This window comes from Dinoponera quadriceps, unplaced genomic scaffold, assembly GCF_001313825.1.
Source record: "Dinoponera quadriceps isolate SergipeBrazil2010 unplaced genomic scaffold, ASM131382v1 scaffold3579, whole genome shotgun sequence".
NCBI lineage: Eukaryota > Metazoa > Arthropoda > Insecta > Hymenoptera > Formicidae > Dinoponera > Dinoponera quadriceps.
The window spans coordinates 112,107-138,614 of record NW_014557637.1 but is presented as its reverse complement, the minus strand read 5'-3'; the positions used below and the strand labels follow the sequence as shown (position 1 = coordinate 138,614).

The 26,508-nt window shown below is 44.1% G+C and overlaps 2 protein-coding genes and 1 long non-coding RNA gene across 14 annotated transcripts in view; 1 reads left to right on the top strand and 2 right to left on the bottom strand.

The window, feature by feature from the left end:
- LOC106749325 (phosphatase and actin regulator 3) overlaps positions 1-4,382 on the top strand; it is a 297,230-nt gene extending 292,848 nt beyond the window's left edge. For all 8 annotated transcript variants that reach the window (XM_014628668.1, XM_014628669.1, XM_014628667.1 and 5 more), the window contains 5 exons: positions 1,048-1,204; positions 2,561-2,616; positions 3,153-3,256; positions 3,582-3,754; positions 4,270-4,382. In XM_014628668.1, coding sequence (XP_014484154.1) covers positions 1,048-1,204; positions 2,561-2,616; positions 3,153-3,256; positions 3,582-3,754; positions 4,270-4,285 — 506 coding nt within the window. In that variant the 3' untranslated portion in view covers positions 4,286-4,382. The remainder of the gene's footprint in view (positions 1-1,047; positions 1,205-2,560; positions 2,617-3,152; positions 3,257-3,581; positions 3,755-4,269) is intronic.
- Positions 4,383-5,387: 1,005 nt separating this feature from the next.
- On the bottom strand, positions 5,388-10,796 carry LOC106749326. The gene is made up of 2 exons (XR_001374849.1): positions 7,698-10,796; positions 5,388-7,660 (listed from the first exon to the last, which is right to left on the bottom strand). It is a non-coding gene; the product is annotated as an uncharacterized LOC106749326 (long non-coding RNA).
- A 2,302-nt stretch (positions 10,797-13,098) lies between these two features.
- LOC106749321 (serine/threonine-protein kinase S6KL) overlaps positions 13,099-26,508 on the bottom strand; it is a 66,227-nt gene continuing 52,817 nt past the window's right edge. For 4 of the 5 annotated variants that reach the window (XM_014628655.1, XM_014628653.1, XM_014628654.1 and 1 more), the window contains exons 9-10: positions 14,136-14,366; positions 13,099-13,462 (exon numbers count right to left, since the gene is read on the bottom strand). In XM_014628655.1, the coding sequence (XP_014484141.1) occupies positions 13,337-13,462; positions 14,136-14,366 (357 nt within the window). In that variant the 3' untranslated portion in view covers positions 13,099-13,336. Of the gene's footprint in view, positions 13,463-14,135; positions 14,367-26,508 lie in introns of those variants that run through there. The other variant, XM_014628657.1, reaches the window with a different exon arrangement.

Genomic DNA, 26,508 nt, shown 5'->3' with positions numbered 1-26,508 from the left:
ATTCCGCGCCGCGGAATGGCCAACGTGGCAGTGAATGATAATTAATATTCGCCGGAGTGGTGGGCAAACTGTGCCGACTTCGTCGAGCCTGCCGTGGAACGCCTACTCGCTAGATTTCGTGTCCACGAGAGAGAGAGAGAGAGAGAGGGGGACGAACAGAGCAATGACACGATGCTGTCGATATGGACCGCGTCGACGTTGTCGATCGCCTGCGCCGCGATCGAGCCGGTCGAACACGCCTCGCTGCTCTATCGCAGCTTCAGCTGCTCGCCGATCATGGAGGGTAATTAGTAATCGCGACGATGCGCAATTAGCGGTCGGCAGTAGCGTACACGCGACGCGACCAGCGATCTGACTTCCTTCCGCTCGGGACTCCCGCCGAATCTCATGTCTCACCGCGATTTCGTTTTTCCCTCTTTTCTCTTTGGGATTTTTAATTGAATTTCTGCATTCGAGCTAATTTGGTTATTCGAATAATCGCGAGATGAGTAATTAGAAGTCGGACGTGGGACTGGTCCTCGTCGGGAGTAATATAGATACGACGAAACGAGCAATCTGACTTCCCCTTTGCCGAATCTCAGATCTCACTTCGATTGTTGTTAATACCTGTGTATTTCACTTGATTTCCGACTTGATTCCTGACTTCCACCGGAAGACGCGATTTAACGTAGGGAAGAATTGTCGAAATCGTATCGGTCATTTAAATCGCATATCGTTTCTTCTGTAATTATTGAACATAAACGCGACCCAGTGGCAAATATATGAAATAAATAAGCAATAGAAACATAATCAGAAAACTTGAACGAGTTGCATTGTATGCTTTTTGTGCGATATAAGCGTTTTAAAAATACTCTAGGTGGTACGATTTTGACATCTCGCCTCAACCTGCGTCCCTTACTTGTGTTTTAATTCGATTCCTGTCGAGAGAGACGCTCAGTTCATCCCGCATAATAACGTAATCTCCTCGCACGCGAATCCGAATATGCGTTAATCAGAATAGCGGTTTCACGAGCTAAACGAGCTATTCGACATCTTCTGTCTCGACAGGCCGTTTGGCAGCCAAGATCGCGCGCAAGGAATCGCTGTCGCTGAAGCTCGCCCTCAGGCCAGACAGACAGGAGCTCATCAACAGGAACATCCTTCAGCTGCAGACGGACAATGAGAGGCAGGAGACGAAGGAGGCCATCGGTGCCAAGCTCATCAGGTGAGGCGAATTGTTTCGCTCGTCTATCAATCGCGCCGAATCGCCAAGCGGGCAAGCGGATCTCGTGGTTATACGCATTCTCGTCTCTATTTTCGTCAAACGGATATATTACAGAAGCTTCGGAATTGGCGCGTCGTAACGAATCCTCCGCATCGCTCGGCACGAATCATCCGTTCGTGGATCCGACCAGGCCGAACAAAGACGCGAAAACGTGACCGACGAATCGCGCGAATTTCTTCCCTAACGCGCTGTCGGTTAGATTTGCGAGATTGATATTTATTATACCGTATTCCCGCACGGCGAACGTCGAGGGGAAATCCTCGCCGCGATACGAAGTCGATGCGAAAACAGGAAGTCTCAACACTGTGACGGCCGCTGTCACGTATGCGTGACTTCATTCTGTCAGTGTGGTTACCGCTTTATAAAGATATATTCCCCGGTAATAACAATCTATAGTTGTAATGTTACAGAGAATGTACGTACCGGGTTTTTTGTCCGATAAGTCCCTGAGGATTTCTACGAAAAATTCAACGCTGATACTTTTATAGTTCAACATTTTACTTTATTAAATAATATATTGTTTTTCTCGATGATGGATCATCGGAAAGAAAAAGAAAAAATAAAGTTCTATTTAACTGGAAAAGTATCGACTAAATCTTACCTAAAAGTAGATTTGCGGATTTATGTAACCTTTTTTTTTTATTTTCTGTTAAATTCTCGTAAGAAGACCTCGTCAGATGTCTAAAAGATGCCGAGTCGACGTTGTTAATTTCTTTCTTCGTAAAAATTTTCGTTAGTCCTACGAAATTAAATAATTTCATTTTTTATTTTATTTGGCAAACATGACGAACTTTTTGCGCATTAATCTAATAAAAAACGAATATTTGTCTCTTTAGATACGATCCGAACGGATCTTCGAAATCTGTCGGCGGCGGATGAAAATTTTTCCCACAATATGAGCGCGGTCGTCAGAGCGTGTTAAATATTATACATTCGTTACGGTTTAGGTGAAAAATGCCGCCGTTAGAATACCTCCCGATAATAAATGAACACACGTATCTGAATTCTAATTCCGGAAAAATCCGTTTCTCTTCCCTTTTCGCCGATATCAACCCGTCACGAACCGACCGATCGAGCTCGCCTGAAATCGAGCTTGAAATAACAGCTGTCTCTCGCAAAGATTACACGGGATAATGGGACGAGTGTTCGCCGCGGTGAATCACTTGTTTGCACACCGTGTGGTGGGTTTTTCTCTCCCTCTCCTCTCGCAGCCTCCCTCAAATCCCTCGCCACCGACGAAAGAAGATTAAAGTGGCCGACGAACTTACACTGATTCATGTACCATTCTGATTTCAGGCGGTTGAGCATGCGGCCGACCCAGGAGGAGCTCGAAGAGAGAAACATTCTGAAAAGTAAGTTCAGCCAGTCGTTAATTCGCGAGACGAACGGCGATTCTGAGATGAATGTTAAAGCGGAATTGTAAAGAGAGAAAAATATAGAATACGATCATTCGTGATTTTCCTCGGTATTTTGAATGTAGTATCGGTGGATATGCGAAATTCCCCAAAATAATGTAAAAATAACGACTGTATAAAAATGAAAACGAAACGCTCGAGATTATTGTATACATCTTTCTTAACACACAGTGTAGATTTTCAATTTAGTTGTCGTTATTAATTAATCAAAATTAGCGTTTGGCTGCTGTTAGTCCTGTATAATTTTTCATTTATTTCTAAGTTTTTATATCTTAATTCAAGATAAAAATTTGTAATATAAGCATTTTTAATTTGAAATTTACAATACATTTTACAATACATTTACAATACATTTTCGAACGATAAGAATTTCGTACGACGTACTTTTCCGCGAGGAATCGTAATTAAATCCGCGCGCTTTGGCAAATCGGCCGTGGTCAAATTAAAAGAAAAGGCACGACGCTCTTTTTCAGAGCAAAGCCCCGCCGAGGAGAAGAAGCAGAAGGAAGAGAAGAAACGCTACCTCCTACGGAAGCTCAGTTTCCGACCGACTGTCGAAGAGCTCAAGGAAAAGAAGGTGATTAAGCGTGGGAGGGAAGGGGGGGGGGGAAGAAAAGGGAAAAAGTTCCTTCGTAAATCTTGACAGACTCTCCGCGTCGCACCGCGTTCAGTGTACCTTTAGCGTTTCAAGATAGCGAGAGAGAAGGAGGGGAGTATTGAGAGACCGTATCGAGGGAGATACGATGTATCGCCGCGAGTGGTCTAAGTTCGTCCGATATTTTCTCGTCTCTCATTTTTACCGTCGCGCTATTTTCCGCCCCTCCGATAAAGGCTTAACGGCCTACGGACGGAGCTATAAAAAACGAAAGTCAATATATAGCTTCCGCTTTGCTCTCCCGCAGATTATCAGGTTCAACGACTATATCGAGGTAACGCAGGCTCACGATTACGATAGACGAGCCGACAAGCCCTGGACACGGTTAACTCCGAAGGACAAGGCCGCCATTAGGAAAGAGCTGAACGAGTTCAAGAGTTCGGAGATGGCCGTTCACGAGGACAGCCGACACCTCACCAGGTATTATCGCGTTTCTTTTACGAATTCATCGTCACACACGACGACGGTGTTTATGATCTATATTCGGGTGTGGACATGCTTCTCGTCCCGAAAAGAATTTCGATTTTTCGGGACAACCAATGGTGAATGAAAACTTTTTAGACTTTAAAGGGGACCTCTTAATTGCTTATACGTAAAGGAAAAAGGTTTCTCGAAAAGAGAATCTACTGAAATTTCAAAAGCGGTGAGTCTCCACTTTCGGAAAATTCAATCTAATTTCTGAATATCGAGAGATTTCGATTTTTCGGGACAACCAGTAGTAGATGGAAATGTTTAGGACCTGATGCTAATATAATTTTGGCCCCTTAATTTCTCATAAATAAACGAAAAGAAAGGACGAATATGAGAGGCCTGATATTCCAGTAAAACTAGTTTCTATTAAATCCGCCACTGAGACGACGCGTGTCCCACCCTCAGACTTGATTTCCAGACGAGATCCAACGCTCATTTCTCTCCCTCTGTTTGCTCGTTTGCAGGTTCCATAGGCCATGACAATTGCAATGTGTTGAGGTGCTACAGTGCGGTGCGGGTATCGGTGAAGGTGCAGTGTGGTGGCCTCGCGTTGAGGCTGGCTAAAAAGTTGAAGAAGAAAACGAAGAAAAAAAATATAAAAAAATACAACCAAGGGAAGAAGAGAAAGAGGAGGAAGCAGCCGAAGAAAAAGAGGGAGGAGAAGAAGAAAAATAATAGCCGGGTATCGTCGCTGCGGTCGAGTCGAAGGCGGAGTGCGCGCGGTGCTCGCCGATCGGCGACGGTGGTTTACTTTGACGTTGCTGCGTCGTGTCGTCACTCGCCGTTGCCGCCGGTGGCGAGGGGGTTGACATTCTCGTCGAAACCGCCACTCCCGTTATCGTCCGCGTTGCTGCCGCGGCCGCAGTCAGCAACGGCGAGCGCCACCACGATGTCGACGAAGATTGTGATAGGGCGACCCCGTCCGCGGCCGCAGAGCCCCACGGCGGACGGGTCGCTCGCCGATTTCTTTTCTTAAGGGTCGTTCACACCCGTGCTAGTCGAGCCGCTGTTTGCGCTTTCTCCGACACCCCCGACGCCGTTTTCACCATCACCACCAACACTACTATACCCCGTGCGCGTCTTCGGAACGCCGACTGATCTCTCGGACTGTTCGTAGTATGCGCGCGCGCGCGTGAAGGGAACGTTTGTTCTTCTAGAAAAGTTCTCGAAGGCTGTCTGGCGCGCGAGGGGGGAATTCTGTTAGTAATAAATAAATATATTATACAACGCGCGCGCGCGCGCGAGAAAGAGAGAGAGAGAGTCTTTCCGCATTGAAAACGCGAGCCACGATGTCTCACTTCCTCCATCCCTCCTTCTCTCTCTCTCTCTCTCTCTCTCTATGTCTCTGACGTCTCACAGGATCGCCTCTCGGAAGCTTGCCGTTGTGTGAAAATCAAAATCACGCTGTATAATAGTAGGTAAGACTTTTTTATAGAAACGCTCGGTGTGTCCGCTGTGAAGTATATATATTCGGTCAGAAGGCAATTCTGACTCGGCGAATCGTGTGTGTCTCTCGTTCATAATCGACGTTTCCTGTTATGAATTCTCTACGTTGGTTTTTACGTGTCTTTATATCTTTTCGTTTCTTCCGTTTCGTTTTTATGTACGATACTGTTCGGTGCAACGTGGTGGCGCGAGGCCGCGAGTACACAACACGTTTTTAGCGATCGGAACGATTTGTTGGCGCGACGTGCGTGTCGTGCGCGTGCCAATCGCGGAAAGGACGCAACGCGGATTCGCGTGTGAATCATGATCGTGTTAAGAATCAGGGGTACCTCCGCGACTCCCTTCCTTCCTCTCCCGAGCCCCTCCCTCCCGAGTTACGTAATTCCAATGGACACTGCGAGCGCGCGTGTGAACATACCCTTAGGCGTGTAAACACCATTTTGCAATCAAGCTAGCTCATCAGTGTCACCTGGCATCGTTGTATACGCGTAAAAGAAGAAAAAAAAACACAAAGAAAATACGTCTGTCAAGTTTCGAGCCATCGTAACGCGTGTGATATGTCCTGTTGATATCACGAGAAAAATAATAAAAGAGAAAGAGAAAAAATACTCGAGTCTCGAATAACGAAGTATTCGAAGATCGAAGGAAGGGGAGGTATATACATCACAATATTAAGAAAAGAAAAGCGATATCTCGTAAATACTACCGTCGACTAAGTGAGTTGAGTTTAGTTTTAAATGGAAAAGAAAATGTTTTAGTATTAATATTTTTATACTTTGACATCCGCGCGTGACACAGAAACAAAACGGCGAAGAGTTACCGCGAGTAGAGAGAAAGGAAAAGAGAAGGGGAGAGAGATAGAAAGGGATAAAGGAAAATCATTTTTCGATGAACCCTCGTTTTTAACGATTAAGAGATTCGGCTGGCGTCCGAGAAATGTGATTTACGATAATTCCATGTTCACGATTTCGGCGCGACCGCGCGCACAAGAGAAAACGAGAAAAATAAAAGAATATTCGTTGCTTGTGACTCACTGACAATTATCGCGTAGTTCGTTAAGCTCTTCGTACCACACACGTACACACTTACACACCCTACATACACATACATACATCGCGTGGAAATGAAAACAGGCCGTTCAGTGTCTACGACAATCGGTCGACTGCTCGATCGACGAAACTGTTTTCCTTTACTGCCAGGTATCACTCTCTCGTGGAGCTGCCTTGAGGAGCAAGCGCTTACGACTATTATTATTATTAAATTAGATGTACTTCGTTCTCGCGGAAAAGATCAGATGCATTGTGCAATTAAACTTTGTACAGGAGTATACATAGTGTGTGTACGTTAGTGTTTATTATTAGTTTTTATTAATTATTATTATTAGTTATTATTAATTATTATTATTACGTTATTGTATTATTATTATTGTTGTCAATAATATCGCTGTAGGACGTTTTACGGTCCTCGTTGATTTCGATCGCGGCAATGTTAACGAAATTTATCCGAGAGCAGAGCGCCCGTCATTGTTCCGTGTTCGTCGGGCACGAATATCAAACGGATTCTTAAGCGACGGTCGTTAAATCGCATTTTCCACAAGTACGAGACTCTCATATTTCGAATTCAAGCTCTTTTCACGTCTCGCACTTCAGAAAATGCATTTACTGCGAAACCGGGAAGGGGAGCGGATGTAAGGCACAATGAAAGAAAGTTGATGGATAATATGCTGCGAAAATCGGTGAATATCCGAACAAAGATCACTCATTTCGTTTCTTCAGTCATTATCGTCCAACGAGCGCACATCGTGCACCGCTCAGATCGAACGCTACGAGTCGAATTGATTTGCTGAGGTCGAGGAACGCGGAACACCGACGACGTGTCGATATCATTCTGCTCTCTCGCAAAAGCAGTCCGCGCTGGGTTTAGACGTTTTCGCTGTCTAAATTATAGTCTATAATATAGTCTATAATTATCTAACTATTATAGTCTATAATTATACATCTATAATACAGACAGAGGAGAGAAAAAAAAAGTCGAATTAGGGCAGAATTGTAGCGCCCAATTGACGTCCGGCGCGACCGGCTCTTTTAGTATTCTCGACTCGTTCGGCCCGTTGTTCTTGTCGGAGGGTAGAACGAGGAGGAAGCAGTCGTTACGAAACGCCCGTGTTGCCAATTTGTACCCAGACTTGTGATAGCTGATCGAAAGAACGAAGTCAGACGACGAAAGGGAAAATAATACGGAGAGTAATAAGAGAGAAACGGGAAATGAGGAGGAAAAACAAGACGAGAGGAAGACACGTGCCTCGATGTGCGATGTCTTGCACGCTTATCCCTGAAAAAGCTTCTCGCATCCCACCCCCGCTTGTCCACCCTCCGTGTTGTGCGAAATTTCCGACCCTCCTTCTCCTCCCTCCTTCCAAACCTACTCTTTCTTCTCCTTCTCCTACTCACATCCTATTGACGCGACAAAAGAGGAGAGAGAGCGCGAAAGAAATTCGTAATCGGTTCCTCCTTGTTTCGGAGAACGACGAGCGAAAATGTTTAAAGAAGAAATAAAAACGAGATGCGAAGTAAAAAAGCGTAAGGTACGTGTTACGATCTCATGTGGACGTGCGCAAACCAGCCTCGCGTCGCGCGGATCCATACGGTATATATGGCGGTAGGTAGAAGAAGAAAGGATAAGTAAAGAAAGGAAAGAACGACACGGAAGAAGTCGCGGTCGAGAGTCTACTACTTTCCTCGTTTAGAAATCCTCCTAGTTTTTAACGATCGTCCAATGGGGTGAGAGGATCGGTGTGTGTGTCGATCTTTCTCTTAACCCGTCGGTGAACTCAGCTGTTCGATATTAATTCGTCAACTTCGAGGTCGTCCGAGGTAAAACAGAACAAAGACCTTCGGGAATACCACGAAGAAGCACGTCATAAGGAGCGATATAAAGAAAAAAATGAGCAGGGAGATTAAAGTGTCTCTCTCGTTCCATTGGTCGAGCGCTGTGGCTACCGTGTAGTCGAACAAATATATCCATTTCCGGATTGCCTGGAGCGGTGTGTGAGCGCATGATATGCCCGCGTGTGACGAGTGTGCGTATGTGTGCGAGTGCGTGTGTGTGCATGCGCGTGCGATTGACGAGAGAGAATGAGATTACGAACAAATAGTTTAGGTAGAGAGTGGTCGGGATCTGAATGGAGCGCGTCTCTGCCGAGTCCTTTCCTCCGAGAGCTACGTTCGAGAACGTCCCCCCTTCCCCCCCCCCCCCTCTCTACGTCTTTTTACAGAATATATTTTAATATCACCGTGCGTCTCTACCAATCGAGAATACAACTCGTGCAACAATGTCGCTTAAATATTGAACGTCCGACAAATTGTCGTTCGCGTGCGTGAACGGACGTGAGCGAACTTTGTTCCGAGCGGCCGGTCTCGGATTTTATTTCAGGGAGATACTAAATTCCAACGAGAGTAAATTAGGCAAATTAATTCGCGTAATTGGTAAACACGGGGAATTCCTCGCGTCGAAAACCGAAGGATTCGATAACTCGGATTATCGTGATCGAGCAGAACTCGCGACGCGTATCGTGCGCGTGAATAAAACGGCTCGGTTCTCGCGGATGAAAATGAAGAAGAAGTAGAGCAATATCGATGTTGAAAAACGACGTTCTCGAAGGCAGCTTCGCCACCTCCAAAACACATCTGTTCGAAGCGTCCACTCTCTGAGCGTGGAATAAAGGCAAGAAAACTAAAATGGTCGACAACACGCGAAACATACGTCTTATAATGAGAATGATTTTGTGTACATATTAATATAATATATATATAAATATAAATATATATTATACATATTCGCGCATATTATATATATATATATTATATATTGTAAAACACCGTGATAAGGAAAGAGAGAGAGAGAGAGAGAGAGAGAAGGAAGCCCACTCTGCTACATACACGCTACACACGATATTACGCAAGATGTAAACGGTGAAATATTTATAAATACTAATTTTTAGATAAACGGCGCTCTAATGCAACAGAAGAAAAACCAATACACCATATACATATATAAATATTATACATATGCATATACATATATACATAGATATATACGACGCGTACAAGCATGTGCATTTTCCAGCACAGATAGTTGGTATTTTGTGTACAAAAAAAGAGAGAAGGAGAGAAGGCGAGAAGGGGGAAAAACGTGGAACCGGATGAAGAAAACAATCGTTAGACATTCTCCGTCGCGCCGAGTTCGCGCCGCCGCGCATCGCGGAGGGTCGAAAGGAGAGGGTGAAGTCGCGCGCGCACGGTAGTGTCGCGAGTCTCCCGAGTTCTGTCGAGAGAGACGATCGAGATCGACCGATCGACGGCGCGTGGAACGGCTCGAGCGCGCGTCGCGCGCGAATCATCCGCCTCTCGGTAGCTACTTTGTATATTCGTCGTCTCATCTAAATGTAATAATATTATCGTCCGGGTTTAGCATACACGCGCACACACATACACACACACACTCTCTCTCGTTCTCACAGCCTATTCGCGAAGCGCGAGCGCCGACGCGCGTCAGAGCCGTTTCTTCTTCTTCGCGTTTCGCACATCGCGCGGACGACGGGCCGTTCATTCTGCGAGCGGAATTCGCGGGAGTCCGCCGTCACGTCTCCAAACGAAAGGGACGCATTCATCCGACATCGAACGGTTCTATGAGATCTCCGTAAGCTTTCGACGTTGCTTGTTAATGAAAAAAAGGAAAGAAGGAGTTTCCCGAATTGTGAGGAGGACGCGTGAAAACGTCGGGACGTTTCTCGCGAGGGAACGAGACCGCGAAGACGACTCGCAGAATACCGGAGGTCCACGCGCGATATTTGTAGTAGAGTCAGGCTGTAAAAAAATTTAAGGAAGGCAACAAGAGAAGGGAGGAGGAAGGAAAGAAGAAGAGGAGAGGAATTTGTCGTAATCGCTGGTCGCTCCGTGCAAAACGGGCGACTCTACTCTTGTATCATAATATCTTACGATAGAGCAACACTGTAACGGTAACGCAACTAACAACAATAAGGAATAGTAGTGTATTAAGGACGAATGCGAGAGAATGCGTCGAGCGGTGGCGGCGTGAGCCGGCCGGTTCTCCGGTGAAATCGGCGGGGCCCGCGGGCTCGCGACCGCGAAAACAGGCTTAGGGTGCGCTCTCGCGCGGGATACTCGTCGTCCGGGCATCCACCGGCGGACTCGCAAGTTCGCCAAGGGGGAAACGCGATAAGAGGCTCGTCTTCTATTAATGAACCGGCCGCACCACACGGAGAAAATCTTGTAGTAAACATTACTATATACACAGGGAAAAAATTAGTCTTACGAATCAAGAATAGATATTCTCATATATAAGCGATATTATAATCTTCTTAGAAGGTTTTTAAGTCTTGTGTTGAGTTCAAGTTAATATGTACATCGATATAAATTCAATCAAGTCGAGACTAAAAGTCTCCTAGCAAAATTATGACATTCTTGCTTATATATGAGAATATCTATTCTTGATTTAGGACGAATTTTTTTCCGTGTAATTTTGTTTAGACTATACCGGAATTATAACCGAAATTATGATGTGTGTTGTATTCTTTAGTGATATACTAATAATAATTCCAGTCATAATTCCGGTATGGTCTAACATTACGAAATTTTGTAGTAATTTTTACTCCAATATTTTCTTCGTGTATTTCAAGAAGGATGTGTTCTGATATTCAATGACGATACTGAAAATCTATAGTACGTCTAATATGCATTAATACGGCCAATTCGGGGATAGAAAACAAACCTAAGGCAGACGCAATCGACAATGGCGTAAATCAGAGATCCGCGCGGGAGGAACAATCAGAGTCGGCTCAAGTATCCGGCACGAGGGCGAGCCCGGAGATTTTTACCAAAATGACTTCGCCACGCGGGGTGGAAGCAGTTACAATTAGACGTAATTCGAATTCCGTTCCGTTCGTCGCGAATGATGACCGCGGCTCTTGGCAAGCGCGCGCGCGGCGATCGCTGCCGAATCAAACTCGGGAACGCGATCGATTTGGTGTTCCGTGTACGTGTGTGTGTGTGTGTGTGTGTGTGTATGTGTGCGAGAGAAAGAATGAGAAAGGAAGAGTGAGAGAGAAAGAAACGATCCTGTAAATTTGATCCTCGTTTCCCGTCGATCGCGTACGGGCGCACGTCGAGAAAATCATTCTCGGGACGCGCGACGGATGGAGAGAGCATCGAGTCGATCCTCCTTCGTGAGATGAAACGCCGTCCCAGAGCCGTGTTCTAGAGACGTGGCGAACGCTAAATATTTCTGATTCCGGATGGGATCACACGTGGCGCTCACGTGAGAAAAATTGGCCATGGTTAGAAGGGTCCAATCCATAAGATTATGATTTTCGAAATTTTGTTACCAATAAATAGTCTATACGTTTTTTCACATAAAACAAAAAGATCCAAGTCTTATGGGCACCTAAAATTAATAAAAAAAAAAATAGTTTTCATTTTTTACTAGTTGTGTCTAAGTATTCATTTTTTAAGAGTTAAGTTTATCAACGAATACTCTTAAAGAGAAGAAAATGGTCTATGCTTGATTTCTTGTTTGTGAAGAGATACTATTTAAATCATGTGTCAAATTTCCGTCTTCATTTTCCTCGGAGGAACGCACTCCACATGAGTTGGATCTTTTTTGCATAACTGTGGTCAATTAAACTCGGAATAGGGAAGACGTATTTAGCACTCGCCTCCAGGAAGGAGGCCGTAGCCTCTTTTTACCGTCGTACGTTTTGGACGCGCTCCGGACACGGAAGTATATCGTTAACATCGAGGTATTGGTCAGGGACAAACGTTTATTCGGAACAATGCGGAAGGAAACACGCGAGAAGGCCTCTGCGCAACTGCTCGTGCGTTTCGTCGCGACGCGATGACCGATATCTTTTACGCGCTCGCATTGTTCTCGGAGAACGTTTACCATACGTGATAGCACGGAGTTCGTTGTTTTATCTTTCAATGTTTTTTCAATTTCGTTGCTCGATCTGTCCGTCGGCGTCGCTCGACTCGGAAACACTCGGCCAGCGATCGATCGCTGACGCGTCGCACGGAACGTAATCTGGGAGCGTAAATTGTATTATATATCGAAACCGAAAGACCCTATGTAAGAATAATAATGTATATATATAATTATTACACGGTAAACTTGAATTAATTGCACTCTCGAGAGAGGAGCTGCCCCCTTGATCCGACGGGAATCCAGGCGCACCGGAAGACCGCAGGGAGAAATAGGGAATGACGAAATTCATGGATATAGAAGGGAGAAGAAAGAGGGAGAGAACGGCAAAAAGATGGAAGAAAGAGAAAGAAGAAGCAAAGCACGTTGTTCTCGCATTGATTTCGGAAGATGAAATGCGTTTCTGATCCAGACCCGTTTTCGTTTCGTTGTTAGTTTGTACGCACTACGATTATCGCAATTTATTGTATTATCGACGAGATACTGTAACAAACAAAAATACTGTTAACTATTCTTAAAAAAATTAAAACTTTTGTAAACTGAGATCAAGCGGTTGGCGGAGAGTTTCATTCTTTACTTGACGCTTCCTTTTCAGCTACTCGGACGAGAGCCTCGTGCAACGAGCTAAAAATCGAATTAAGACCCGGGAACAAAAATGCGATGCGGCAAACCGATACGGTAATCCAATTAATGTCGTTCAATTAGTCTGCCTATAACATCCCTACCTAAATTGGGTCCCCGGAAATAACCATGTTTAATTTAATCATGAGAAATAACGAGGAATTTTAATCGGACGGACTGGAGGATTTGCTTTGAAGATAGATATGGCTGGAAATTTAAAGAGACAATTAGAAGCTTTCAACGTGTTATTATTTAATTACATCGTTGTTACCTGAGAATAACAGCGGGTCGAGAAATTGATCAGACGTTAAGTAATCCCTTCGAGACTTCACCTCGAATTCGTCAAGTGAAATATAACAATCGGCGACTACGTGACGCTTTAAACATTACGAATATCAAAAATAATTTTCTCGCACATATTACATCTCGAAGCATGTAATTAGAAAACATTAGAAATAACATAAGAGATCATTGATCGCTCGGCCGCACGATATCGCCATCTGGGAAGGATTCGAAATCCGGAAATGAATCCTTCACTCGTTGCCGCTGCGCTTCTCGTTGACTAGTCACTCCTAGAAGCTGGAACGGCGACTCCTGCATGTGACAAAAAATGACAAACAACTTTGATTACGACGCAGAGTCTTTTTTCTCTTCTCGATTATAAATCTTCTTATAAAGATATTTCATGATTTTGCTCGGTAAGAGGCCAAAATTCTTTGCGTTGCAATGTGAAACATTTGAATTGTAAATTTAAAGAATTTCAAGCGATATCAGGATGTCTACTCAAACCCGAAAAAAATTTCCTCGAGAATTGCCCGATTTTTCAGGCAATTTGTTAAAAATTCCAGATAAAATAAAAGTATCTTAATTATATATTATATTTTATTATATTTTATTAAATATGCAAACGAGTACGTATTTATCGTGCAAAGTCCTTAATATTTCCCATTCATAAAAGTTTATAAATCATAAAATAAGATTAAGAATCACTCGAGTTTCAAAATTTTTCAATGAAACTGTAGACTCCGAAAGGTAAATATTTTATATTGCATAAAACTAAAATTTCATTTTCAAAAGTTAGCAAAACATTTATAACCGGTACGAAATGCAATTTTTATAAATCGATTAAAATATAAACATCTGTTTGCCAGCTAGTAGACACCCTGGAGATTCAAGATCGTGCGTTTAAATTAGTCGGTCCGGTATTGAAGTATATACTGCAAACATACTATGTGAATAAGAAGCATACAAAATTGATTATCATTGCCTTTTTCAACATGTAACTCTGGAGATCGTGGCCCATGTAGAAGGCGATCCGCTGAAGGCTGAGCAGCGTTCGGAGCCTCAGACGAGGCTCCGGTTGTAAGAGCCGTTTCAGGAGATCCCTCGCCGCAGCTGAAATGTTCGCGTCCGCCGGCAGGGTCCCCGGTGGCCTACGGTCCAGATCATTCGGCTCGTCGTGATCAGGCGAAAGCTCTGACGACACGGTGGACGGATACTGCAACGAGAGATCATTATCGCTTGCGATTAGCCCCGTCGACCGGCAAATGCAACCGGCCATCTGGAAAATCATAACGTCTGCCGAACTTCCGTCCTGTCAATCATCGCCATTACGCAACACTTATCAGCCTCGATGAAAAGCATGTTAACACATTGACTGCCAAATACGAGTGAGCTCTCGTAGCTGACGTGCGAAGAGAGAATCTTCTCTTTCACGCGAGTGGAAGTTAATTCGCACGGGCTTTTTCCCGCGGGACCAGATTCTCGCTGTCATCTATTTATTACATTCGTTGAATGATAAATATAATTAATTAGCATATCAAGCTTTTGTCCTAAGCATTAAAATACAATCTGATTTCTGACTGAAAAAGCGTTTCCCGCGATGCCGAGAGTCGCAATAACGCTTAAACCTTAGAAATTGCGACGCCCGCTGGAAACTCTTTTCGCTGGAAATTATGTTACAATTTAGCGCTTAGAGCAAAAGACTAAAAGCTCATTAAACTTATTGTGGATCCGGACGTAAGCTGAGCGATTAACTCGCAGAGTCACCAACTGAAATTCTGTTATACAAAACAATTGAGAGAGAGAGAGAGAGAAAGAGAGAAGATGTTGAAAATTACAGTTGTAACCGTGTAAGTTAATTTCGCTTAACTTAATTTGGCACAACCGGGCGTTAGGTGTTAATTAAGGACGACGCACCTTGCCGGGACAGAGAGAGAATCACGGAAGGACCTCTTCGCCGCCAGGCCACAGGCAGGGCCATAAATATCTCCTTTTACGAGAGGCAGACCGGTAAACTAGAGAAGCTATTATCAATGTGGATTCCGGCCTGTCTAGGCGTGCTCGCTCGCACTCGTATGCGCTCGCCGCTGCCGCCGCTCGGCGGCGGCATACACAGGCAGGTACATACACAGGCAGGGTCAACGGCCACTCACGACCCTCAACCTATTCGCTCGCGCTCATGTCCCTCCACCGTGTGGTACGACCTCACACGACCTCACGCGCTCGTATCCCGGCGTGTGGATTTCTTCGCGCCGAGCGCGCGCGGGTCGTCCTCGCGAGCGCGTGTCAAACGCGCGGAACGGTACCCGTGGATCTCTTTCTCTCTCTCTCCTTCTCTTTCTAGGCTCTTTGTTGCTGAAGTACGCGACGTAAGCGGTAGCGAAGACCCAACCGCCGCGGTAGCCGCGACGCACACTGCAGTAATCGCGCGAACGCGTTCGCTTTGCCGGAGAAATGGCTTTGAAACGGCGCTTTGAAGACGCCCGTCTACGCGCCGCGTCCACGTGTCCCGCGATACGGGAAGTACCTCGTTTTACGTAATCCGCGGCCGCACCGGCCGGGAAAAGCGGCGGTCGCTCTTCGGAGAATTCATTCGCTCGGCTCGCTTAGAGAAATAATGTGTGATAACGGAAAGAAAATTCCGGTTCGTGCAACTTAACACAACGGACAAAAGTCAGTAGTGAGAAATGATGTATCTGTTATCGTGAAAAAATCTTGACACGTTTAATTTTCCTTGATTCAGATATAAATAAAACAAAGATATAAAGATAAAGATATAAGGAGCATTAATGTGATGGAATATTTGTCACAAAATTATATAAGAAAAAACGAAATGCTGTCACATAATTGACAGATGTCATATTATAGCATTTGATACTTTAGCATTAATCAAATTTAACATTCCTATAAAGCTCTTAAATATTATTTGTATTTTCATATTGGTCTGCGTCAGATTTCTCATGGACGATTCAAACTATTCAGCCGGTTATTCTTATTTAATAATATCAGTGGTGTCATTGATGATTATTATATATTATTGTTCTCCTTTGTGGTCCATCATTAATCACCCGAACTCGAATTCTCAATGCAGTTTTTCCTTTTCTTACTTCTCTCTGTTTCATTTTACCTTTATTTCTTTACAATATCATTTTTATTATATTTTTATCTTTATTTTCTCTGTTTCCCCTTTCTTTGAAACTCGTGTATAATATATTGTACCAAAACAAATTATTTCCCGTCAATAAATGGATAAATAAAATAAAATAAAATATTTATTACTTTAAAATTATATTATTTTCGACTGATTGTAATAATTCGTCTCTGTAGAAGTTAAAACTCGGGTGAGATATCTAAGATCAATTGGCTGAATAAGAAACTCCTATAGGAATTTTTCTATTCCTACCGAATTCTTATCTAATTCTCAGGCAATCAAAAATTCAATCACACGAACCGAGTTTTTTTTCGTGTGATTTAGATTCTTCACATTAGGAAAAGAGAGAAATCATTTTACGCGGGGTTTTCAGAGACTGAGTTTTCAGAGAACTGAGTTTTCAGAGACTCGAGCGCAAAGACGAGGAGATGCCAGAAGAAACATGTGCACGTCATCTCCTGTTTTACGTAATATATAGCCACCTTAAGATTTAGTAAGTTTTTTTCCAGAGAGACAAAATTATTCCGCGAGGCTCGTTAAGCGCGCCCGTCAGAATTCCAGGTTCTGTTAATGTATCCACGTAAATCCAAACTGCTTGTCGTTCGACGAGATATCTCGCCCACTAATCACCCAATTATCCTCAAAATCCGTCCCGTCGCTTTTCGTGTAGTTGTTTACAAGCGACGCGAACGAAAGAGATGAGAAGGCGTGTGGACGGCGAGAGAAAGAGAGACGAATCTATGAGGTCGTTGGTCCACGATCGTTGGGTCCGATCGTCCGACGCGGCGAACGGCATATTCCAATTCGATCTCGGCGGGAGGACCTTGACCGAGAATAACGGTACGAAATGATCATTACCAGATCGTAGACAGTAATATACGGTTTTAACGCGCCGTCTATTCTGCATAGATCGGCCGAGCTATCCGCCAACGCGGCGCCAACATTCGGCGCGCGAAGGACGACGTGTGCGAGCGAAGAAGCAAAACGTGACGGAACGATTGAAAACACGACGGTGGGACGGCAAGATGACGAGAAATTGAATTTACCTGATAACTAATTTATTCTTTGGGATAACGTCTATGCATCATACATGATATACTGATATCTTTGAGTAAGACGTGGGTGCATCACATACAATATACTGCCTCTTCGTATTAGTGAAATAATTATCACAGTTTATTATAATTATTTGTGTAAAAGAATATTCGTTTCTTTCAAAAATATTGATTTTATGTTTTAAACATAGATAGAGGCGCATCTATTTATCTATGCTCTTGACGTGGATGCATGATGTACTACCTCTTCCTTTATATCAGTGAAATCATCATCACAGTTTATAGTCATTTGTGAAAAAATTGGTTTTCGTTGAAAAAATTTATTTTATGTTTATAAAATAAATAGAAGCATCTCTCTATTTACCTTATCCATATTTTTTAACAAGACGTGGCTGCATCACGCACGATACACTGCCTCCTTAAACCAGCGAAATAAACGTCACGGTTTATCATGATTATTTGTGAGAAATTAATTCTCGTTAAAAAATGCCATTTATGTTTAAGCCATAGGATATACTGCCTCTTTAAATCAGTGATATAATCATCACAGTTTATAATGACTTGCGAAATAAGTTAAAATGAATAAAAGTTTTCGTTAAAAAGCTTATTTTATGTTTGAACCATAATTCCCATAAGAGAAACCGCAAAAATCGACGAGACGAGGAAAGGGTCAAGGTACTAAAGTGAGAAATATTCCCGAGGTCTCTCTCTCCATATATACATCCTATACTCGCGGTTTTGTGTGCGTACGAGCGTCCCACGAATTCGCGGTACGCGTCCTTCAGGGTTAAAACGTATGATCTGCAACGACCTACCGGGTCGAGTTACAACGTCCGCGCGCCGACGTGTCTCTCACCGGCGTAATTTCGTAAAATCGTACTTCCTGCCGCGTGCCGACCGCGGCGCCTACGTACGCTACAAGCGACGCTCGTGCCTCGAAATAAATCGCGGCTGGGACAGGGTAACCGTGTCGCTTGGAGTACGGGGGCGGTAGAAATGGAAGCGAGGAAACGTGCATCCAGCTAGAGAACGATGACGAAACCAGAGGATCACTCGCACACGTGTATCCGTATCCGCCTGTCCTGGAAATTTATTTTACCGAGTGCATTCCTTCCACGCGATTTTTCCTCCCCTCTTATGCAAATACCGCCTAAATGAGTCGCAGTGAGACGGAGCGCTCCTCAGAAAGGAGATTACTGAGAATCATTGGACCGAGTGGAAATCTTATATCTCAGTAGAAATTGAACCTCCTGAGTGTCTAGCCACTAGGCAGTAAATTAGTGTTTAACGTCACTACTAGTCAGTAACGTAACACTCGCTTCTCCTACACTGTTAACCATGTATCAAAGTTGGAGGCACATGTTGAAATAAAAACCCATAATAACGAGGAACATTTCGAGGTACCTCAAGTTGAAGTACTACGCAATATATTACGCAACAGTTCCTCCAAGTTCGAGACACGTACCTTGAAATGTCCCTCTTAATTACGTAGGACTTTTATTTCATCATGTACCTTCAATTTTGGCGATATGGTTAATAACGTAGGTAATGGCTACTCTGAGAAAAGTTCAGTTGAATCGACGAAAATTTCACTTAAACGAACACACATTTTTTCAAGCGCAACGTTTAGTCCACTGAAGAAATTATATCATTTCTGTAATGAGTTGTCACAGTTGATTCAACGATTGCGACTTGATCAGTAACTATATCAATGCAACGTATTGTTGCACCAACGCGTAATTTGTTCAGTGGACATAACATTTTTTCACAGTAATGAGCTAGAAAATTTAATCTAGCCTGTACTAGCTTTTTTTACTCAAGTCGACTAAATAGATTTCTACTCGGAAGCGGGAATCTTTCTGTTTCAACCGAGTTTTCCACCGCGTCAAGTCTCCAGAAAATTCACGACCTTCGTCCGCTCATTCTAAGGGTGCCGTCCTTCGCATTTCGCAACCCTTCCGACGAGGAATCCCGCGCGACCTTGGAAGACGTCGCACGAAGTGACGAGATGAACACGACGGGACCTTGACGGGGCCTTCTCGAGACGCGAAAAATTCCGGTCGATAAACTCGCGCGCGCGGCCGAGTCCGCGACTTTTTCCGCAGTTCCGCTCGCTCACGAAGAGGAAAGAAAGAAGGAAGGAAGGAAGGCGGGAGAAAAGGGGAAACGTGATCGTCTCCGCCGGAACGATACACACGTGTATACGCGCTGAATGCAAATGCACCGCCCGTGAATTCCACCTGACGCGCCTCGGCCGGCTAATTGTTGAGCAAACTCGAGCTTCTGCCTGATACGCGCCGAACGTTCGTTAGCACTACACCTTCGCGGCGGCAATGGGCTTCTAAATGATCGCGCCTCGCCGTAGGGTGCTCGGCACGAAACCCCGGTACATCTGTATGCATCGCACAGTCGAGGAATACGGAGAGACGAAATACCGCGTAACGCACTTTTTCGAGATCTTCAAGAAGTCGGAAGAGGCTTTGTACAGGTGTGAGCGAATATTACCTGTGCGAAGCGCTTTTATATTTCCAAATTGATAAAGACATTTTGAGAGCCATGAACCGTAAGTATACAATGAACAAAAAAATATCTGAAAGATAAACAATATTTATTCGGTAGGTAATAATAACAGATTTATACTTAATACTTAAATCTCAATTCTTTCATTTAAATAGAATAAACAGTTTTTTCACGAAAAATTACGGTTTTAAGAAAATGTATATCTTCTGAATTGAGTAATACGTTTCCTCAGTATAAATATATATATATATATATATATATATATTAGTATAAGTAAACATGTTATTAGCATCCATCGAATAGGATGTTTTATTTTTTTAGATATTTTTCTCTCAAGGTTTAACAAATTCCTTCAGTTTATACTCTCAACGCAAACAATAGTTACCAATTGTTATGATTAACGATGGGCACTTACATTCACATTTTCTTTTAAGTATTTCAGTGCATTAAGAATGAAGTACATAAAAATTTATTTGTATATATACAATATTAATATTATATAATAATATTAATATTAACAATTTTATAATTAACATATAATAATAATAACATTAATATTATTATATAATATTAATATTAACAATTTTAAAATTTATAATATAAGTAAATCTTTAAATTTTTAATTTTACCGATTGACTTACGACAATCTGAAAGTATCCCTTTTTCAGCGATCGTTCCGCTATGAAGCGCTCCGCATTCAAAGAATTAAATATGATAGTTTCGATGAGTAAAGCCGGATATATTCACAGGATACAAGTCGTATGAGGGAATTTGACGACCTCGTCGCGAAAATGCCGCGGAATGCAAGGAGCGCGCGCATTCGCGCAGCTCGTCGTGAGAACTCTCGCGTCCCACGGAAAATGACCGTCGCGGTTATTATTACAGTAATTAAGGCGCCATAGGGAAGGTCGGGAAACTAAAGTGCAGATTTTCAGACCGGAGCGATACCGTTAGCGAACATGCCGATGTTTTCCCCGCCACCATGAGAAAGGACGTTATCGCTGTACGCTCACTCTCCGAGATCAAAAGTTCCCTTTCGAGTTATTTTATAACAAATCGTCCCACGATAAGAGATCCGTTATCGAAGCGCTGCGTTGAGAGAACGTTACAGCTTTTCCATTAGAATTCTTTTCAATTTTGTCACACTCAGTAGTGGCGCGAATGTGACATAACAGACAGCGCACTGATTTACTACTACGCTAGTGGTCCCGGGTTTGATCCCGATAGAAGCCAAAATATTTACGCTCGTGTCTCCTCTCGGAAAGAAGTGGCAACCTACCACGAGAGTAGGAAATCTCTTTACTGAACGCCTCTCGAAAAAATTTGCCGTTCGGAACCGGCATTAAACTGTTGGTCCCATGTGCCTGTGTATAATCAGTGTGCGTACCAACAGGCATTATGAGAGGGGTCACCACGCCCGGATACGGGCAACAGGACTCGAAAGAAGTAGTGGCGCAGAAATAGACTGTCAGTTTATCTTGTTAACACATTCTCGCAACCGGTAACGTAGTCCTACGTCATTTTAAAATCGTTAGCTGAGTGCCGGTAACATAGTCCTACGTCATTTCAAAATGTTTAGCTGAGACTTTTAAAAATTGTATGCGGTGCTCAGCTAAGGGTTTAACTTCAAAACCGCTGCGAATGTGTTGAGAAACACGTAGTAAATCTTAAAAAGTTTATTGAAGGCTCTGATGGCAAACAATTAGTAAGAATGAAAGGCCTTAACAAGAGCCGTCGTTAGATGGATGAACAGGATAATTGTAATCTTAGCGAGTAATAAATAATAAATTCTGCTAAAGGACATATTTCTTAATCCAATTCATGTGAATATTTCCAGCAAATTTTTTAATAATAAATTTCACGTATAAAACAGAAAGATAATAAGGCAGAAGGCCGATATATATATGCTCCTCGGTTACAAAAACCTGTAACACAATTTTTGCTATAAAACTTCCTTCGTGTAATATTTTATTATTCATGCAGGATCGACGTGAGCTCGTCGCGCGATCGGAGGGAGACTATATTTTCATACGCTTCGCTCGTGCCGCAGCCAACGATCGATTAATATATTCACGCAACTGGACTAGTTGAAATCTCTCACGAAATTCATTTCGTATTCGTGACGCGGCGCGCCGACGTCAGTCTACGAGGTGTTAATTAAATTCTAATCGACGGGACGATAACCGATAAAGAGCGTCCTCGGGTTTCACAGCGCGAGACTCGCCTTCGCATCGCGCGTAAGCACGCATCGAAGATGCGCCGCGAGCGGATGTCACGAAACGAAGAGGAAGCCCCAAGATAGACTTATGCCGTATGTCGTATGTGTAATTGCGGCACATGGTCCCGCGGGAATAATACGGGAGTGATTGAGGACTCATTCGCGAGGGAATCACAGACATCAACTACTCGCTGTAAAATTCTTATTCACCGTACGACCGGTGCGACTTAGCGCGCGACGATGGTCACATCTTTCAGAGAACATCCGACGGACGAAGATATTGGTGCTCGTGCACAATTTTCTCTGTATCGGAATTTTTATTTTATTATTGATAGATATCAATAATACTCCTAATTAGTGAATTAAAAATTCGTAGAAAAGAAAAAATCTAAAAAATAAGATGTGTTTATCAGAGAGAAGTACTAATAAAGTATTTATCTATTTAAATCTAAATTCTTTTAAGCCTAAAGGATCAGACTAAATTCTTTTATTCAAATATAATGTAATAAACAATTGATTTCATTCAAAGTTACAGATTTAAGGAAATGTGTACATTTTACTTTCTGACTTGAAACGAATTTTTTCTCACTGTAAAAATATGTGCATTATTATTAATATATGTTATTAGTACCCACTGAATAAGTACTTCTATCTTGAGATTTTTTCTCTCGGCATATCAAGAACATCCGCGCTCTTCCGTGTAATTTGCATTACCCGGTGACTGGTAATGAAAGACAGACTTATGCTGCATGTTGTATGTGTAATTGCAGTACAAGGCCCCGCGGAAATAATAAGAATATAATGGAGGACTTGCTCGCGAAAATCACAGACATTAGCCATAAAATTAAATTATAAATAAATTATAATATCCTCATTCACTATACGACCGGTGGTTAGCGCGAGCAGTGAGATTATTGTACTCGTACATAGAAAAAAAAGCACTAGATTCAAGCAAATAATAACTCCAATACTATTCAGCAAAAATTTGGATTAAATAAGTTTTACTTGGATCAAGTAAAAATTTTCACTTAATTGAAGTAAAAATTTGCCAAGGAGTGTCGAAGTAATTATTTACTTTCGAATCTAGCATCTCTTTTCTATGTGCAAAATTTTCTCTGTGCTGCAATTTTTTTTTAATTTCAGTTCTCTGTTTTGTCTGTTAGAGAATGGAAGATTTGCATCAAGAACGTTGGCGCACTTCCGTTTGCATTAGCGGATGACCGGCGTAATGAAAGACGGAGGGGAGGGTCGATCGAGTGGAGAACGCGCGCGAGAGCAGGGATCGGTAAAACAAAGGCCGCCGCGTTCGAGCAAAGATGGACGGAACAAAGGATCCGTGTTGTCACACGGCGGTACACCCGGCCAGGTACCGGCGAGACAAGCCGCGACACGGTTGTCCGGAGTTTGTTCGGATGAACAAAGGGGAACATCTAATCACGTCGAGGCATCGCGTCGATCGGAACGACAGCGCGCTGGAAACACAATGCGAGCGTCATAGAGGAGGCTGATCGGTATTGCGGTGCACAGACTCGTTTCTTGCCGAGGTGCATCGACCAGAGGGCCGGTTCTATTCCCGGCACGATGACGATGTTCTCTCACGGCGGCGTCCGTGCTGCGGCGGGAAGGTGAAATCCGCAAATAGAAGGCGGCGATCGCGAATCCGTCATCGGCATCGTAGCGAGGGATCCAGGATTATTTGCGACGAGTGCCTGCGAGCTCGCCAAATATTTTTCCAAAAAACTCTGTATGTACAGCGAGATAGAAAAAGAAGTATCCCACGCGCGATATCGGAGAATCTCGCCCTGTCGGACCTAGGCGGAAGCTGCTAAGGAGCGAGATACAGAACTGTAAACTAGAAAATGCTGCAAGAGGAGGGAAAGCAATTACGAGGATGCGTGGCGAAACGGCAGGAAAATACCGACCGGCGAAAAATTCAGAGCGCGCTTCGAGAAGCGCCGGAGGAGAGAACGCTCGTTGGGATATCTGCACGCGCGGCTATAAATAAATTTTCTCCTCGGAACATCGAGTCATCAGGATCAAGTCATCTTCTCCTAACAGTACACGCAATTAGAAGCGCTCAATTACACGCTGCGGCCTATCTCGCGGCGATCGACGCCGGCCTGCGTGGAGATGCAGGAGAATTGCAAGGTGCATGTGAAAATCGGAAGAAGAGCGAGAGGAAGACAACGACGAAGAAAAAGGAGAAATGAGAAGGAAGGGTGGGTTAGAGGGGGGAGGAGGGAGAAGAAAAGTAGCAAAGCCAGCAAGACACACAGGAGGCGCGGAGGACAAGGAAAAGAGGGAACTCATGGAAAGAGGAAGAAAGACCGGTCTCGTAGTTAGTACATGGCAGACATTAACTTCCCATTAACCGTCTGCCATTAGAGGGGGATTCGCGAGGGGGCACCGAGGAGACCCACTGTGCTGGCGCCAGGAGTAATCGTCGCGGGGCGTATTAGGCGCCTCATGCAAAACCCGCGCGCAAGCTCCTGCTAGCTATTTATAAAGCTACATCGCGGATAAAACCCCTTTCGACGACGTCCAACGATAAGGAGGAGGATCACGAGCTCTCGAAGGACATCTCGGGAACGTCCTTCGGCATAATGCTGGATAGTGGCATTGACGGAAAAACTACGACCCTCTGCTTCCTCTTCTTCTCTCCGGAGAACGTTAGCCAGTATTGTTAACTCATTCGCGTCGTTAGGGGATTCGAGAAATACGCTCATTGATTTTCTCGTTCCTTGGATTGACGTTGAGCGTGGAAAAGTTTGTGTAAATATCGACCTACTGAAATTTTTATATTATTTCAATAAGGTGAATATATAAAAAATTATTTTGCGTCAACAAGGCGATGTATGTTAATTTATATACATGTATACATATTTGTATACTTTTTAACATGGTCTTATGTTAAAGTAACTTAACGTAGAACAAAGATTTCAGTGGACCGTTATTTATACAAAATGTAATTTCACTGTGTGTGATCAAACGGACCAAACACGTGCGACTTTTGCGGTTCGATCCAACTTCGATGAAGAAATCGCGATTTATCCGCTTCTGAGATGCAAATGAGTCGACTTAATTCGTAACTTCGATGCGAAGATCTCTCTCGGATCTTCTCTCCCGCGGCGAGGCGATGTGGCGCGTTCGGTACAATATGAGAAATGATGCGAAAGCAAAGAGGAACGATCGTACGTCGGTGATTTACGTAATGAAACAAAGCGCGGCCGATCCTCGCGGCAACAAATCGCGGTGATTTCGCCATTTCGGGACTCTCTTACCCAGGCTGAACCGCGACGTGGAACGCGAATAAATCTCGAAACGACCCCTACGACGCGGTCGCTTATCCGTCCACGTTCCGTCGATAGATAACCGTTCACGTATCCGCGTATTCCACGTACGACTGGGCTTAGCCACCTGAGAGCGGTCTATTACGATATATCACGGTTAACATTACTCTGGTATTAGCCGAATAACGGCTGATACACGGATAATCTGTCACTTCCAGTCTAACTACGGCGCTTCTCTCTCTCTCTCTCTCTCTCTCTCTATCGTCGGATCGTCTCATGATTGGGAAAGACAAGCGAGGTCGATTGACGTTCGCAGGCTCCTGGAGACGTCGAAAAAGATAAAGAACGAAACGGGCGCGCGGTAATCAGCCGGTCTAGGCGTGCGATAATTATCGCCGGCCATCGGTGGAACGGGTATCGCGGGCCTGGTGGTACGTGATAGCAAAAGCCGCGTATATACCGCAGATAATAATCTATGATCTATAAATAGTCCCGCGGCGGGGCGGGGAGCCGGAGGAGAGTCGAGAGAGGCGCTTCTTCTCCGTACCAAAAGAAGCACTAAAAGAGCAAGAGAGTAGTAATTACCATCGGATGGAGGGAAGATAGCGGGTATATCTGCGGCCTCTCGGCCGCCTAGTGCCATTCCTAAGAAATGGAACGGCCGGTACCCGTTCGCTCGCCAATACCATCCATTCGTCCTGGATGATATTTAGGATCTATAAATAGCCGAGAGAGGAAAGAAGGACGAGGGCGGGGGAAGGGGCGCGAGAGAAGAAAGAGGGACAACGATCGCGCGCGCACGCTCTCGGCTCCGCGGGGAAAAAGCGCGAGCGGCGGAACGAACGCCGACCGGCGGCGGATCGTTAAAGGACCGCGCAATTACACCGGCCGGTACTTGTCGTACTTGTACGAAGATGTCAGTGGCTACGTTTTTGCGAGCGAGCGCGTCTCTTCCTCGCCGGGTTGACGCGCGCAGCCGGACGCCATCGTCGTCCCGCGCGCACACACGCGCTGCTAATAAATCCTCCCTCTTCCTGAGTCTCACGGAGGTTATTATCTCGGAGATTACACACCGAGACGTCCAAGGGAGTGCCTCTCGCGCGCTCCTCCCCCCCCCCCCCCCC